Source organism: Podarcis tiliguerta (assembly GCF_965153285.1).
Source record: "Podarcis tiliguerta genome assembly, chromosome: 9".
Classification (NCBI taxonomy): Eukaryota; Metazoa; Chordata; class Lepidosauria; order Squamata; family Lacertidae; genus Podarcis; species Podarcis tiliguerta.
Genome location: NC_139542.1, coordinates 75,177,725 through 75,195,770, shown reverse-complemented (window position 1 = coordinate 75,195,770; position 18,046 = coordinate 75,177,725). Strand labels below are relative to the sequence as shown.

Genomic DNA, 18,046 nt, shown 5'->3' with positions numbered 1-18,046 from the left:
TGGACCTCCAGAACAAATTAAGTTCGTAACCAGAGGTACCACTGTATAGTAAAAAAAGAAAATTACCGTATTTTTCGCTCCATAAGATACACTTTTTTTCCTCCTAAAAAGTAAGGGGAGATGTCTGTGCGTCTTACGAAGCAAATGCTGCACGGAGGAGAGACGAACGGGAGCCACGGCTCCCCTCCCTTTCCTCCTCCATGGCTCACTTTAAAGCAGCAAAGCGGGACAAGAGCCGCTTACATGGGTGTAAAGCAAGCACAGCGGGAGCCATGTAATCCCTCCTCCCCCATGCTTGGCCACCCCATTTTGATGGGCGCGCGTGCACCACCCCCTTGGGCCAATGCTTGTGTGGGCGACGTCCCACATCCCCACAGGCGACGTGCCACCATGCAAGACCTTCCCTCCGCCACTGGTCTTGCTGGGACAGTAGTGCCTTCCTTTGCAGAAATGGGAAATGTGAAGTGTGGCTGTGGTTTGGTCTGTGTGTTGTGTTCAAAGGTGTCAATTAGGTAGGTTTGACTTTAAATGGGAATTGAATCGGATTTCTCCCTCATTCCTCCCAAATATGAAAGCCCCCAGAGCTCTCGGCAATGAACAAAAAGGAAGAAAGTCCCACTTCTTTTGGCTTTATTAAAATAATTGTGTAGGGCCAACCATACAGTCCTTAGATCTAAGGGACTCAACATGGGAAGCTCATATATTTCCATTGCCTGCCCCGCTTACTAGGGGATAAATTATTATTATTATTATTATTATTATTAATTATACCCAGCCCATCTGGCTGAGTTTCCCCAGCCACTCTGGGTGGCTTCCAACAGAACAATAAAATACAATAACCTATTAAACATTAAAAGCTTCCCTAAACAGGGCTGCCTTCAGATGTCTTCTAAAAGTTTCTTCATTTGTTAATGACAGTGATGGTTCTTAATGCCACTGTTGACTGCTGTTCACTTTACATGGTTGAAATATTATTATGATATACCAGTAGGTTATTAAATAGTTTAGTACAACATTTGATTCAGAATATTTTTTTCTTGTTTTCCTCCTCTAAAAACTAGGTGCGTCTTATGGAGCGAAAAATACGGTATTATGAATTTTGAAAACTTTAATTTTCAGTCCTTCGGTATCAAGCAGACATGAAATATTCAGAGAAAAAGTGTGGCAGGGGAGAGACAATGAATGTTACATGAAATTTAATCATTCTTTTCTGAACTATCATGATCAGTTTCAGCTTTTTCGTATTTGTCATAATATTTATCATGGACTTCTAAAAATTTAAGGTTTGTGTAGACTGAAACAAGCTTCTCTGCTCTTTCACATTTCATAATACATATTCTTTTCCTGGAAAAAGACAAAGGTTTTGAAGGGGGAAAGAACAAACTTCCCTCTGAATATTTTCAATTTTTCCCCCTGGGCCTTTACACCTCTAATGATAAGCAACAATCCTCCTTTCATCTCTCTCTGCTTCCATTCTGTAATGGCTTTCCCCCGTCTGTAAGAAGAGGTCCTCTTGAAACATGAAGCTGCCTTGCGCTGTAAGATCATTGGCCCATCTCCCCCAGTCTTGTCTATCCCAACTGGCTGTGGTTATTCATGGTCTCAGGCAGAGCTATTTTCTTGGCACCTGGAGATACCAGGGATTGAATCCTGAACATTATATATGCAAAGCATTTCTCTACCACTGGACTGTGTCCCTCATCTCCATTATATTACCTGAATTGGCTAGCTTTCCATTGTTGTCTTTTAAAGAGAGATTTATTTCTACCATTTTCATTTTCCTATTCCTACCACTTTACTTGATGTTACGTAAAGGTAAAGGGACCCCTGACTGTTAGGTCCAGTCGTGGACGGCTCTGGGGTTGTGGCGCTCATCTCGCTTTATTGACCGAGGGAGCCGGCATACAGCTTCCGGGTCATGTAGCCAGCATGACTAAGCCACTTCCAGCGAACCAGAGCAGCGCACAGAAACGCCGTTTACCTTCCCGCTGGAGCGGTACCTATTTATCTATTTGCACTTTGACGTGCTTTCGAACTGCTAGGTTGGCAGGAGCTGGGATTGAGCAACGGGAGCTCTCCCCATCGTGGGGATTCGAACTGCCTACCTTCTGATCGGCAAGCCCTAGGCTCTGTGGTATAGACCACAGCGCCACTCGTGTCCCATTCACTTGATGTTAGCCTTTATTAATAATCTAAAAAGAAGTAATTCACTGGTTCTTCTTGCTCTCTGCAATAGTTATAACTATTTATAGCTCAGTTTTATAACAGAAGCAATGGAAGAAATTGTAATAGTTTATGTACTGTATGTTAGTTTAGTTAACAATATATAACAACTTAGTATGACACTTACTGATGTGTGTAAATAGCATTTAAATACAAAGGGTGATACCTAACATTAGTCATACTCAGAGTAGACCAGTTAAGTTGGATATCACCCAAAGTACTGCCTGCTCTAGCCATAGGAATGTAGAAATTATTCAATGTATTTTATAAAGAGAAGGCTCCTATGAGATGCATTTAGACATTTTCCCCACTTGGAACACTGCATAGGAATAAATGTAGTAGCTTACTTCAGAGGGATCAACATGAGTTATATTCCCTTCACCATCGCATATTCTATATTTATATTCATGTCAGTGATTTTCTGGAGTGATTTGTGGCCCATGCAATCATTTATTCTTTATTAAAACACCTGAGCATATCAAGGCACATTGTTCTCAGTCAATCTGGAGAGCTCCTGAATGTGGTCATTTTTGGAAACACAAGTACCCTTTGGTTTCAACAACATCTGCAAGCATGGAAAACAATTTTCACAAAGCTTCTGTAGGTAACACCCAAAGTGTTTGTTGATAGAAGGCAAGTGGATCATAGAATGAAATGCATGTAGTATAAATTAGGCATTTATACATTCTTACAATATTTGCTTTTTCTATGGGCAAATCTTAATTGATTATTTTGTAATGGCCTGAATGCAGTATGGTGAAACATAGTTTGGTTTCTCTTTTTCTTATAAGTGCTGATGAAAGGCAAAACTTTCACAATTGCCTCCTATTGCTTTGAAATAATGATTAGCGTATTTTTCGCTCTATAACACGCACCCGACCATAACACGCACATAGTTTTTAGAGGAGGAAAATCCGTAGGCATGCCACCCGTAGGCATTCCCTCCATAACACGCACAGACATTTCCCCTTGCTTTCTAGGAGGAAAAAAGTGAGTGTTATGGTGCAAAAAATACGGTAGCTTAGTTCTATGAATAGCTGTCAGGATTGAGCTGTGGTGCCTGCAGCACATTCTGGAGTATGCTGATAGTGGGCAAACTCCTCCCAAACAGGTGAAACGATAAGTGTTCAACATTCCCAGTAGAAGAAAAACAACACAAACCATGCTTTGACACGAAGCATCTAATGATATAAAGGCAGTTGATAGGCTGGCGCCATTGCACACTCAGATGACTGTAGCACACACTTGTCTATATTGCTCACTAAATGAATCAGGCATTCATTTAAAGGGAGGCTTTTGCAGCAGAGAGCATTGAAAACACATGCCTAATAGGTACATTCATTTTAATAGGCTCATTCATTGAGCTGGCCTGATTAATTAGTGCATGTCACCATCTGGTACTTATGGAGACTATTCATTTTTAGAATGCTGAAATTGCAGGGAATAGTGCACACCAATTAAGTTCCTTTTAACTGGATTATGTTGGTATAAAGTATTAGTGTAGGAGGTCTTCATTGTGATTCAGACAGCACACATCTGAAGAGGACCTGCCAGAACAAAGAAATAGTGCCTGAAATACATAGAAGAAAAAAGAGGCTGCATGTATCTCTTTCATTAGACAAATTGTTAGTGGAGATTTCAGGCTTCCTCTGTCTGTCTGTCTGTCTGTCTGTCTGTCTCTCTCTCTCTCTCTCTCTCTCTCTCTCTCTGTGTGTGTGTGTGTGTGTGTGTGTGTGTGTGTGTGTGTGTGTGTCCTGGATATAATGTAGCTATTTCCCCCCTAGCTTTTGCCTTGATGTTCTTTAGTATCACAGGAAGAAGTTAATTTTAATTTTTTGTTCTCTACACACCTATCCTTATATTTTGTGCAGTGCATTATTACAGTTTGACCACATTCATGTTGATATTGTTTGCAAATAGGTTATTTCTTATTTTGCTGTGTTCTTGCTTGCTTGCTTGTAACTGGTTTTACCCTTTTGAGCAACAGGGAAGTTTGTCATCAAAGGGGACTGTCAAGGGATTTCTTTTGCTGTCTCTGCCAGCCTTCAGGTTATTTAATTCATTAGTGTCTTCTGTTGTCTATAATACCGATAGGCTTTTTTAATGCTATAAAACTAAAGCACTTTGAAATATTCTATCAGCACTACTGAAATTAGGGCACCTAATGAATAACAAAGGGTGTTCATGAAAAGTATTCATCCCACAAACTGACTCTGATTTTAAGTCCTCTCTCCTGTCTGTCTCAATTCATTTAGTACTGTTTGGCACCTAGACATGAGAAAGCAGTTTGATCCGATTTATTATATTTCTAAGCCGCTTTTCATTCAAATGAATCCCAAAGCAATTTACAAATAATAAATAACAGTAACATGACAGAACATAATAGAACATCACCAATACAACATAAATCATATAGAGTAATTAACAAATTATCAGTGAAACAATTACAATGTATAAAAACACTGTTAACAAAGCAACAACTATAAAATAAGTTAAACATCACAATTAAAGCAAAAGTCTTATGATTAACAAATCAATGCAGCATCTATAATCTATAAAACAATTGTAACATTAACAAAACAGCAACCCAAAAATAAACTAATTAATATTTATTATGATTTACTCAATTTATATACCACCCTTTATCAAAAGATCCCAGGGCAGTGTACAACATTAAAAACACATTACAGAACATCAATGATAAAAACATAGTAAAAACATGGTAAAAGGCATACTGACAGAAAGCCTAATAATAAAATAATCCTATACTCTCTCCACACCCCATTGCTCATAATACACATATTTTGTCTATTTTAACGTGGTGATCATAAAAGACTTATGTTTTTGCACCTGTCTTAAAATTTGAAGTCCAATGGAAGGCATCATTTTGCCACAGTCTGATTAGTAGAAAACAGTGGTTCTAAAGATGTTGAAGCAAAGGCTGCTTTATCAAGGCAAAGAACACATACATATAAGCCAACCAGTCCTTTAAAAACCTTGTGAACTCAAATTCTTTGGTGGTTATGCTAGTGTATTTTCTAAGACATTTTAGTCTCCTGACACTGCTTTAAACAGATAAAAGCTTTTCAATGGCTACTTGAAAGCAGGTGATAGCCAAAGTAATATTTCTCTCAACTATCTTCCTAATTATCTTCAATATTTTGGGAAGCAATTTCTTAAATTTAAACTTTTGAAGCAAGAATATATAGAACATACTTGCCTACCTTATATTCATATTGTTTTATACAGTAATTGTGTGCAATATTATCTTGTATGCAACAGCTAAAAGTAGTATGCATGTTCTACTGTCTTATAAGATTGTTTATGAGATAGTGCATGTGATATTATTATTATTATAATTATTATTACTACTACTACTACTACTATTATTTAATATTATTATTATTATTATTACTCTGCCCATCTGGCTGGGTTGCCCCAGCCACTCTGGGTGGCTTCCAACACATGTGAAAACATAATAAAACATTACACATTAAAGGGCTTCCTGATACAGGGCTGCCTTCAGATATCTTCGATATCTTCTAAAAGTTGTGTAGTTCTTTATCTCCCTGACATCTGATGGGAGGGCGTTCCACAGGGAGGGTGCCACTGCCAGGAAGGCCCTCTGCCTGGTTCTCTGTAGCATCACTTCTTGCAGTGAGGGAACCACCACATTCATCTTGTGTTATACTGCAGCTCCATCTGGTGTTTGGTAGGAGTGGTTACCTATTAAGTATAAAAATTAACAGTATCACTTACTATAAAGCAATCTAGTATTTATGCAGAGTGACAGATAAGTACCTGATTTCATTACCTGTACTTGCTGCATACCACAGTGTGATAAAGGCCAACTGCCATTATATTCTGAACAGTATTGTATTTTGTGAAATCCAATTTAGTAATGTAGTTGTCAATTTACAGTAAATTTGTGTGCATTCCATAACATCCACACACAAGGAGACAGCCACTAAATCAACATCAGAATAGTTTTTTCACTAAATAAATAAAGTTTCTCTGCTCAAGTGATATTCATTCAAATCAGTCAAACAGATTTCTATTTTTCCACACAATTCTAGACGTAAATAAGTTGATGTTTGGTTTTTTCCTTTGAGGTTAGTCATTACAAAAACAAATTGCAGTTAATTTTCAGATTGACTATTCTCTAAGGCAGCTTGCTTTGTGAGCAGCTGCTTAAAAGACAACTTGCTTGTAGGCTGCTCCATCCAATATATATTTGTATAAACAGCTTCTTATGCGGTTTCAGCACTTTTAATCATGTGATCAGAAGCAAAATGAGAGAAGACAATGATTTGGTTGAAAATCACTGGTACTACATGGGGAGTAGATGTTTCCTAAAAACTCTGAGAAGCCTTAACAAACCGGAGCTCACCGGATTCTTTGTGGAAAGCCATAACTGTTTAAAGTGGTACAGTAACTACTTTAAAGTAGTGACTACTTTAAAGTACCATCTGCACTATAGGCTAACTAACTAACTAACTAGTGTTAGTTTATCAAATCGTACTTCTTGCTGGGATTATGTATTCCATGGTCATGTCAGGTTAAGGAAGGCTGATAAAGTGTTGGTTTGTTCCTATATTAAAACACATTTTTTTATCCTGCCCTTTCTCTGGGTTCTCTGTATACCTGTTTCATCTCACAATACCCCTCTGAAGTAAGTTTGGGTGAAAGATGGAAGAGTAAATAGAACTTCTGAAGTTCCTTCTACAGGTTGGGAGACATAACCTCTTGAGTAGGAACTAACTTCTCATTGATCATTTATGACCATTTTTTCTTCTTTTTTAGGATGACCAGGATTTGATTACACAGACAAGATGAACAAGCAAGATAACAAATAAAGGATCTTACCATGCATTGAACAACTTCTGAGAGTCAGGTGCTTAGCCCTGGGAAAATGTCTGCTTGCAATGCATTCACTGAACATGTCTGGAAACCTGGTGAATGTAAAAACTGCTTCAAGCCAAAAAACTTGCACCAACTGCCTCCAGCTTCTGAAAAACCTCCCGTCTCTACAAATCTGAAAATCAATGCAAGTCACAGCAACAACCAACGTACTAAAAATACAGGAAATTTTCGACCTCCTGTGGCAAAAAAACCCACTATAGCTGTGAAACCCACCATGATGACAGTAGATGGACAGGGTATATGTGGCGAGGTCAGCCCACAAGATCTTTGCGAGAACAAGCCAATTGCAGGCTGGAACCAAAATAGGACTGTCTTGAAAAAAACCTCACATAACAATAATAATAATGAAGAAGAAATTGAAGGTTATGGTCATGTTCATAGGCCTTATGGGAATAGTGATGGTGTAGGTAAAGCTCCAAGCAACAATAATGGACTGACAGAAATGTTGAAGGAAATTGCAGGCTTGGACACGTCGTCTTCTCTAACAGGAAATGAAATTAATTCAAGGGAAGCATTCTTGGGAAGAATAAACAATTGTTATAAGAAGTCATTAGAAAGAAAGGTCCCTCCAAGTTGCATGTTGGGTGCCATGAAGGATTCGCAAAATAAACATGTTGTTCTGAGTGGAAGCACTGATGTAATAAGTAATGAAGGTGGTCGTTTCTGTTACCCAGAATTCTCCAGTGAGGATGAGAGTGAGGATGATCTGCTTTTTGGCAATATACATGAAGACCATGAGAGCTGGGATGAAAGTGATGAAGAGCTGCTGGCAATGGAAATTCGCATGAGGGGACAGCCACGCTTTGCTAACTTTAGGGCTAATACGCTATCACCTGTCCGATTTTGTGTTGACAAAAAATGGAACACAGTGCCTTTAAGGAACAAGTCTCTCCAGAGGATTTGTGCTGTGGACTATGATGATAGCTATGATGAAATTTTGAATGGTTATGGAGATGACACTGTGATTCTTTATGGGCAAGCAAGCATGCAAAGCATGGTGTCATCTGATTCCATGTCTCCTGACTCTTCTTTGACTGAAGAGTCTCGCTCTGGGACAGCAAGCAGTTCTTCTCAAAAGCTCTGCAATGGTGGATTATCTCCTAGCACTCCTAAAGATATCAAATTAATTGAGGAAGAATATAAAAGCTTTTGTGATGATCAGCAATTGACAGTTGTAACTAAAAACCCTCAAATTGCTACCAAAACTTTGGAGACTCATAAGGCTGTGCTTGCCCTTAGGTTGGAAGAAAAGGATGGCAAGATTGCTGTTCAAAGTGATAAGCAAGAATGCTGTAGTCCTTCAGCTATGCCAAGTCAAGCATCAGCTGCAAGTTTACTCCCCGTTGAAGAACAAGCAAAACCTTATAGGGTAGTAAACATGGAACAACCCATATGCAAGCCATACACTATTGTGGATGTATCAGCAGCCATGACCCATGAATGTATAGAGAATCGAACGAGAAGCTGTGATTCAAAAAGTACCCTATCTAACCCAAATTCACACGATACTCTAAGTACAAAGGTTGCGCCTCATTCTGTATCATCTGGGCAAGTGAACACCAATCTTAAAAAATCTAGTGCAGTCAGATACCAGGAAGTTTGGACTTCCAGTACAAGCCCACGGCAAAAGATTCCTAAAGTGGAACTAATTCCCAACACACCAGGACCTTCTGTACCTTTAAGGAAGAACATTCACAAATCTGCTCCTGCTTCACCTACATCAACCAATATTTCTACAAAAACAATCCCTGTTAAATCTCCTAACCTGTCTGAAATAAAATTCAATAGTTACAATAATGCTGGCATGCCACCCTTCCCAATCATTATTCATGATGAGCCAACGTATGCTAGAAGTTGTAAGAATGCAATCAAAGTTCCTATTGTAATCAATCCCAATGCATATGACAATTTAGCAATCTATAAAAGTTTTCTAGGGACTAGTGGAGAGCTCTCTGTAAAAGATAAAACCACAAGTGTCATCAGCCACACATATGAAGAAATAGAAACAGAAAATGCCGCTCTGAAAAACATAACTAGCAAATCTACTGAACTCTCCCAGGCTAAAGGGTTAACTAATAGCTCTGAGAGAAGACTGGGCTCTGTGGCTCAGAAGGTTCAGGAGTTCAACAGCTGTCTTGGCAAAGGTCTGACTTCATCCAAAAGCTCTGATCACAGCTCCCCAACAAAAATACCAAGAACTCTTCATGATCCTGTGGCCAAAACAGAAGAGACACAGGAGATATGTAGTGGAAGTAGGGAAAATGCCTGTACAGTACTATCACAAATTGTGGCTTCTATCCAGCCTCCACAGTCTCCCCCAGAAGTAGCTCAGACTGGACCCAAGTCCTGCAGTGCGGAAGAATTGTATTCTCTGCCTCCTGATGCAGGCACAGGTGAAAGTGTCCCAGTGCGGCCCAAATCTCTCTTTACCACACAGTCGAGTCCTGAGAGTGAGGCAGGAAATTCCACAGAAATGGTGCCTAAGGATACCCTGTCCAAGTCACTAGTTGCCTATTCCTCAAAGCCAGTGGCTGCCTCCCAGAATACCACAAATCCCAAAACTGAACAGACTCCCCCATTTCCTCCTCCTCGTTCCACGTCTTCACCATATCATGCCAGCAAAGTGTTGCAAAGACATTTCAGCAATTGGACCAAACCCACGAGCCCCATAAGATCAACAGAGGCTGAATCAGTATTGCATTCCGAAGGTAGGCGAGCTGTTGATGCAAAGCCCAAGCGTTGGATATCATTTAAGAGCTTCTTTCGTCGCAGAAAGACTGATGATGAGGAAGAGAGAGAAAGAGAAAAGGGGAAACTGGTGGGTCTTGATGGAACTGTCATTCATATGCTTCCACCTCCTCCTGTTCAACGGCATAATTGGTTCAGTGAGTCAAAATCAGATTCAAGTGAGAAACCCTCAATTGTGTTTATGTTTAAATGTGAACAAGCAAAGATGGAGGCAAAATCTGATCGAAACAAGACTGAAGTAGAGCCAGCAGTTGAAGTTGTGGTATCCGAAAGAGACGAGAGGGAGAAGTCTTCAGAGGTACTGGAAGAAAAGAGCCATTCTTCACCACCTAATATTCCAAAGGAAATTCTCAGGTAAAAATAGATAAAGGTTTCACTTGACAATTTATGCACCTTGCTATATATTTCCAAAAGTGAGAAATTTAAAGGCTGCTAAATAAATGTACACATAATGTTTACAATTCATTAGACAGCCATTTCCATTAATGGTAACACCACAAAGTTTTTGGGAATCTATTTATTAACACTGTGTTCCTTCACACCAGTGTTCAGTAGATTTGGTGGAACTGCCTAAAACTCCATTTGTGTATGGAGAATAAAGTGCAGAGAGACTCCACATGGAACTGAACCCTAACCCTCCCCTTTCATGCCAGGCTCACATCAGGTGCAGTGCAGCATGTGGAGCTATTTATGAGAAGCACCCCAGCACACACGGTGCTCATAAGAGAGCTAGGAGTGGTGGCCCAACATGGGTAGGAGGATGGAGAGGAGTGTGTCAGTTAATTTTCGCAGCAAGATGATGATGATGATGATGATGATGATGATGGATTAAATGGCAGGGGTATATGCATCAGTATATAGAGCCTCTTTCTTGTCTGTACACAGGGAGCAGAACCGTGGCCTAACTTGCTGGGGAGGGGCGGGAACCATGAGTTTTGGCACCTTGCAGACTAATTTATTATGTTATAAGCTTCCATGATTAGTGTTCACTTCATCAAATGTATAAAGAGGCTTTGCATCTGATGAAGTGGGCTCTGTTGCGAAGACATTGGAAGGCAGCCCTGTCCCTGGTAGTTTTTAATGTCTCACATTTTATTATGTTTTTATATGTACCGGAAGCCACCCAGAGTGGCCTAAAATTATTGTTAAATTATTATTACTATTCAGACTGACAGAAAGTACCCCATGAAGCACTCAGGAGTCAAGCTGTATTTCAAGTAGACTTTCTTCAAGTTGCAGTCTTGCATCATCATAAAGCAATCTTCTTACATCCAGGAAGCATCATACACAGGAGGGATCACATACACGGGAGAAGCCAGCAGGGGGAGTCAGCCATACCTACAGTGGTACCTCGCTTTTCGAACAGCTTAGTTCATGAACAACCTGGAAATTGAATGCTGCAAACCCGGAAGTAGGTGTTCCGGTTTGCAAACTTTTTTCGGAATCCAAACTGTTCCGTTTTGAGTGTTACACTTTCTTTTTCAGTGCCACACTTCCGTTTTGAGTGCCCCCACTCCTGCTTGCATGGGAGTAGGAGCTGGATGGGGTAGCTCAGCTGGGGAGCACAAAGCCTCCATTTCCCAGCTGAGAGATCCTGTAGAAGCTGGATCGGACTGCTCAGATGGGGAGGTGCAGGCTCCGTCACACTTTCCAATGAGGGGTTCTCGACTGGGGGCTCCCTTAAACTTCTCCCTTGAGGGGAGAAGTTTAAAGGAGCCCCCACCTCAGCATCAGAGCCCATGCACCACCTGAAGGGGTGGCGAAGGTGGAGGTAGCCTAGCAGCTGCATCTGAGAGCCCCATAACTTCTGCTGAGGCAGTTGTCAGGCTGTCTCCACATTGCCACACGATGCTCCTTTAAACTTCTCTATTGAGGTGAACGCAGCCAGTGATGGAAAAGTGATGGAGCCTGCACCTCGCCAGCTTAGCAGCCCCAATCCAACTCCTACTCCCGTGCAAGCAGGAGCAGGGGCGGAGATCTCTCAGCTGGGAAGCGGAGGGGGCAGAGGAAGGGGATGCGGTAGGTGCAGGCTGCCCTGGGTGTCACCACTGAGGGGGGTGACAAAATGCCAAGCGGCACTCACCGCGGGGCCTGCAGGGGGTCTCTCCTTGGAGAGACACGGTGGCTTGAGCGCACACAGGCTCCACGCTGCCCAAGTGGTCCACCCACTCCCCCCCCCAGCTGTAGGGCGGTTGAGTGGGAGGAGGCAGGTAGACTCCAGAGGCCCCGCAGTGCGCCACACCCCTGGGCGCGCCGCCCCAGGGACCCGAGTGGCTTCCTCCACCGCTGGCCCCATCCAGCTCCTACTCCCGTGCAAGCAGGAGTGGGGGCAGGGATCTCTCCGCTGGGAAGTGGAGGCTTTGTGCTCCCCAGCTGGCATTCAAAATTAAAACTGAAACTATCCAGAAAACCACAAAGCCAACAAACTTGCAACTCATGAAAAAGCAGCCACACCACAAACTGAAAAAAGCAAACCAACCACAAGTGAATCAAAATCACAAGAAAACATAAAACAACACTGACCCTAACCCTAATTCTAATCCTTACCCTAACACCAACCCAATCCTAAAATTAACCCTAACCCAGAAATGGTCTTGTTAAATAGTGAAATTCATGTTAAATTGCTGTTTTAGTGGTGTGTGTTTTTAAAAGTCTGGCAATCCATTTTGCATTACTTTCTATGGGAAAGCGTGCCTTGGTTTTAGAATGCTTTGAACAGACTTCCGGAACGGATTAAGTTTGGGAACCAAGATACCGCTGTATTTATCCTAACTGGCTATAGATCAGTTAGGCAATGCCCCACCACTCATGATGCTGACTCATACCGCCAGTCAGCATTTCCACTTCACACAGTGTTAACTCCTTGATACCCACAACACTCCCAACAGGCTCTGGTCCCCAAAAGCTTGTGGCATAGTAAATTTGTTAGTCATTATAATGTCACAATACTCTTTGTTATGTTTTGCTGCAACACACTAACATAACTACCCCGCTGGAAATGGTAATTTAAATTACCATGTTTTACTGAAATAAGACATCACAGAAACTGGTTTTTAACCTTAAAACTGATTTTTAACCTTAAAATATCAGTACCTCTGATTTATTACAAACACTGAGATATGCTTGAGCATTTTCCATCCTAAGTTGGATGAACCCAGTAGAGTAAATGTATATAGTATTGCACCCTTAGTGTTTGAAGTAACTTATTTCTAGAAATTATTATCTGTGCAAATAGAATCAGAACTGAATAACCTCATGATACTGTACTTATATTTATGGGGTGTATATTCTTGCCATATAGTTTTGTAACCTGTGTATGCTATATTTGTTATACTTTGAGTTATCAGATTTTTTTTCCCATTCATTGCTACTTTAGGGGAAGGGGAAAAAATTGTGTGAAATGTAAACTGCAAATCTTTAACATTTGCAGCCTTCACAATTCTGTCTTACAGTCGTACCTTGGAAGTCAAGCAGAAACCATTTGGGAAGTCTGTTTGATTTCCAAAATGTTCGGAAACCAAAGCACAGCTTTGATTGGCTGCAAACCAGAACAGTCATTTCCTGGCTGCAAACCAGAACAGTCATTTCCGGGTTTGCGGCATTCGGGAGCCAAAACGTTTGGGAACTAAGCTGTTCCAAAACCAAGGTACGACTGTACTTGGATTAGCTTTGAGGCAATCATGTCAGTTTTTATTGAGTTTTCATAGCATTACATCCCTGAGTAAACAAAGCAGAACCAATAACAAACAATACTGGTCTACCACATAAAAAAGGAATAAAAACAAGAGGTAAATATCATATACATCACTTTTAACTTGAAAATCAAACGACATAAACTGAAAGCTATGTACACAAATCTTCAGGTGGCTTTCCTGCATGCCATCAGGAACATAGGAGTGGTGGTGATCCCTCCCTTGATACCGAGGATCAATTAGCGGAACAGGCAGGGGCTTCTTGCTAATCTTCACATCTTCTCTTCCCAGCCTGGGACAAGGGCTCTTACCATTTACTGTTGCACTTGTTAGAGCAGAGTCCAGATCCTTTCCACACATAAGGAAATAAAACAAAACAAATTTCTTACTTTGTCCTTGGAGTTGCCTTCCTTCTTTCTGCATTTCTTGATTGTCCAACCTGAGACGGTGCTCTTGCAGACTTGAGCTGAGGAGAGGTGCTGGGGGGGAGTGCCATCTGCTGCTTGGGACTGGAGCTCTTTCAGCATGTTGTCAGGCTGCTGGTTATCACCCACAAGCCATGTTTTGCCTTTGTGCTGGACTATCAACTTTAAAAGGAAGCCCCGTCGATATACTTTGCCCACTTCTTTTAGTGCTGATGTGTAAGGGTGGAGAGCTGTGGCCAGGCTGATATCCTGGAATATTTCAGTGGTAGCTATACCATATTTTAGGTTTCTAACATTCTGTAGTGCTCTGAAAATTGAGCCTTTGAGCCTATAGTGTTCAAAGCAAATTAGCATAGTTCTGCTTCTCCCTCCCCCATGTCCTCTCTCTGTGTCATTGGAGGACATTGGTATGTTAAAATTCAGGGAGAATAGCCAGTCAATAATGAATTGAACCATGTCCCCCTCTTCCTGATTCTCCGGTAGGCCTCGTAGACCAAAATCTTTGCCTCCTATCCGTTTCTGATTGTTCCTCCAGCTTCATAGGTAAATCTTCAGTCATTTATAATCTCAGACAGGTCGGTTAGAGCAAGATTGTGTGAATAAGTCACTGAATCATAGAATCATAGAGTTGGAAGAGACCACAAGGGCCATCGAGTCCAACCCCCTGCCAAGCAGGAAACACCATCAGAGCACTCCTGACATATGGTTGTCAAGCCTCTGCTTAAAGACCTCCAAAGAAGGAGACTCCACCACACTCCTTGGCAGCAAATTCCACTGTCAAACAGCTCTTACTGTCAGGAAGTTCTTCCTAATGTTTAGGTGGAATCTTCTTTCTTGTAGTTTGGATCCATTGCTCCGTGTACGCTTCTCTGGAGCAGCAGAAAACAACCTTTCTCCCTCCTCTATGTGACATCCTTTTATATATTTGAACATGGCTATCATATCACCCCTTAACCTCCTCTTCTCCAGGCTAAACATGCCCAGGTCCCTTAGCCGTTCCTCATAAGGCATCGTTTCCAGGCCTTTGACCATTTTGGTTGCCCTCCTCTGGACACGTTCCAGTTTGTCAGTGTCCTTCTTGAACTGTGGTGCCCAGAACTGGACACAGTACTCCAGGTGAGGTCTGACCAGAGCAGAATACAGTGGCACTATTACTTCCCTTGATCTAGATGCTATACTCCTATTGATGCAGCCCAGAATTGCATTGGCTTTTTTAGCTGCCGCGTCACACTGTTGGCTCATGTCAAGTTTGTGGTCAACCAAGACTCCTAGATCCTTTTCACATGTACTGCTCTCAAGCCAGGTGTCACCCATCTTGTATTTGTGCCTCTCATTTTTTTTGCCCAAGTGCAATACTTTACATTTCTCCCTGTTAAAGTTCATCTTGTTTGTTTTGGCCCAGTTCTCTAATCTGTCAAGGTCGTTTTGAAGTGTGATCCTGTCCTCTGGAGTGTTAGCCACCCCTCCCAGTTTACTGTTTTAGAAATAACTGGCAATTCATTAGGTAGCATATCAAATTGGGCTTCTGTTTCTGGTAGCGAGCACAGAAAGTCATTCCCCTGGGCTCTCTGGAGCCCTGGGGGACTTAAATGGAGATATGGAGGGACAGTTGGGGGCTAGCATTCCCTTTAAAACCTCTGATGAAGTTGAAGGGTGTGATGTGAACCCACAGACATCTTTAAATGCCTGCTTTGGTCTTAGACAGAGTACTAAGTAGACGGAATACTTTGCCAGGAAAGGGGAGGCAGGATGCTGGATTTTATTGGGACTCCATTCTTGAGAAAGCCTCAGTCAACAACCATGTTTGCTGTGGATCTCCTTTGATTTCAGACAATTGGGCCAAAGTGAAAAGGCGCCCCAACTGACATGATGTCAACAAAAGCTGTTGGAGACTGTTGTTGTTTAGTCGTTTAATCGTGTCTGACTCTTCATGACCCCATGGACCAGAGCATGCCAGGCACTTCTGTCTTCCACTGCCTTCTGCAGTTTGGTCAAACTCATGTTCGAAGCTTCGAGAACACTGTCCAGCCATCTCCTCCTCTGTCGTCCCCTTCTCCTTGTGCCCTTCATCTTTCCCAACATCAGGGTCTCTTCCAGGGAGTCTTCTCTTCTCATGAAGTGGCCAAAGTATTGGAACCTCAGCTTCAGGATCTGTCCTTCCAGTGAGCACTCAGGGCTGATTTCCTTCATAATGGAGAGGTTTGATCTTCTTGTAGTCCATGGGACTCTCAAGAGTCTCCTCCAGCACCAGAATTCAAAAGCATCAATTCTTCAGCGATCAGCCTTCTTTATGGTCCAGCTCTCACTTCCATACATCACTACTGGGAAAACATAGCTTTTACTATACGGACCTTTGTTGGCAAGGCGATGTCTGCTTTTTAAGATGCTGTCTAGGTTTGTCATTGCTAGGTTTGTCATTGCTTTTCTCCCCAGAAGCAGGCGTCTTTTAATTTCATGACTGCTGTCACCATCTGTAGTTGGAGACTATTCAACTGTTAATTGAAGGTTTGGAAAGATGCTAATTTCTGCTGAGATGGGATTTTTAAAGAGCAGAGTAGACAGTTTCCATGTATTATTTCCTTCTCAAGGGTTTTTGTAACTACCCTCCTCTTAGCAACTGCAAGAGAAATTCCCTGCATCTCTCTTGTCCATGAACTCAGAATCCACACACAGACCCCAAAGTGCCCTTTTAATCATGTTTACATTTTGTAGAAACAAAATGCAGATTTAGATGGTGTTCATGTTCTGTTTTAGACTGTGATTTAGGATCCTGTTTTAAGCAAAATCTGTGCCTATGTAACCCATATGGCTTAATTAGCACAAGAACTAGAAATATTACAATTTAGCAGTCAGATAGTAAGAGAGTCCTTGACTTGGGACCAGGGGTGGCTGGAGTGATGCAGAACTGAGACTCTAAAAGACCTTTTAAAACTTTCTACCTTCTGGAAATCCTTTTGCTTAGTCTGCTTAGAAACCTGTGACAATTGTCACAAAACCTTTGTACATTGTAGCAGATTTGGGGGAAATCACTCTGGATCAGGATAGAACATTGGTTGTGGTTTATCAAGCCACCGTCAGCTGGTTTGAGGTGGAATGTAGGAAGGAAAATGGTAACTGGTTCACTGGTTCAGTGATTGGGCCCATCGCATACAATCTTTGGGGCCGTATGATGTGACATGCACTTCCCTGGTATTGGGCGGATTGCTCCTGCAGGACTTGGCAATGGAGATGCCTGCCCAAACTCTCAATAGATCTCATGATCTTGTAGGATGTGGGGAGGGAGAGAGCACAGATGACTGGAAAACTGCCTAAGAAGGAGCAAGGGTAGCAAACATGTGCAGGGTGCCGAGCAAGTGCCCTTCCCTCCAGCTAGCTCTTCAGTTGGGGTAGCAAGTTTGGCAACAAATGCAATAAAGCAAAGGTCCTCGCCCCACCTCTTCCTTGGCATCTGCTTTTTTTCTGCTGTCACCCCTGCAGCTACTTTATGTATTTAGGAATCTGGCAGGCAGAAGTTTTGCCATTGCACATTCTGAAGTCTTCATTGAAGCCTTGTCTTGTCACTTTCAAACATGCAAATGAAGAGAGAAGTCTGTCGGTTGCTGATGACACAATAATCTTAGTTCTGTACCAAGAACCTTTTCTTTACTACTGTTTCTAGGAAGACTGAGCATTTGAGGTCTGTCTGAGATCAAAGGTCATCTATTCCACTAACAGAACTACCTCTCCCTCCTCTCAGTCAATCAGTGCTTCTCTTGCATACGTGGTTTCAGGAGGAATAGCCAACAAACATCAAGAACAATATTATAATATAAATGTATCTCTCCTTTTTTCTATAGAGATAATGGAGGGGTGCATGATGTTATTCCTTTTTGTCCTAACAGGAACCCTGTGAGATAGTTACATTAACAGAGAGTTATTTTCCCAAGACTGTTCAATAAGCTCATGATGAACAAAAGTTTGAATCCAAGTATTGAGTCCACAACCAATACCTTATTCACTGTAAAACGCTTGCTCTTACCACTTGATCCAAGGCTT

General features: G+C 41.7%; 1 protein-coding gene across 6 annotated transcripts in view; it reads left to right on the top strand.

The window, feature by feature from the left end:
- Window positions 1-18,046, top strand: part of PEAK1 (pseudopodium enriched atypical kinase 1) — a 75,622-nt gene that overhangs the window by 36,618 nt on the left and 20,958 nt on the right. For 5 of the 6 annotated variants that reach the window (XM_083398932.1, XM_083398929.1, XM_083398931.1 and 2 more), the window contains exon 2: window positions 7,027-10,248. In XM_083398932.1, coding sequence (XP_083255058.1) covers window positions 7,136-10,248 — 3,113 coding nt within the window. In that variant the 5' untranslated portion in view covers window positions 7,027-7,135. Of the gene's footprint in view, window positions 1-7,026; window positions 10,249-11,061; window positions 11,460-18,046 lie in introns of those variants that run through there. The other variant, XM_083398934.1, reaches the window with a different exon arrangement.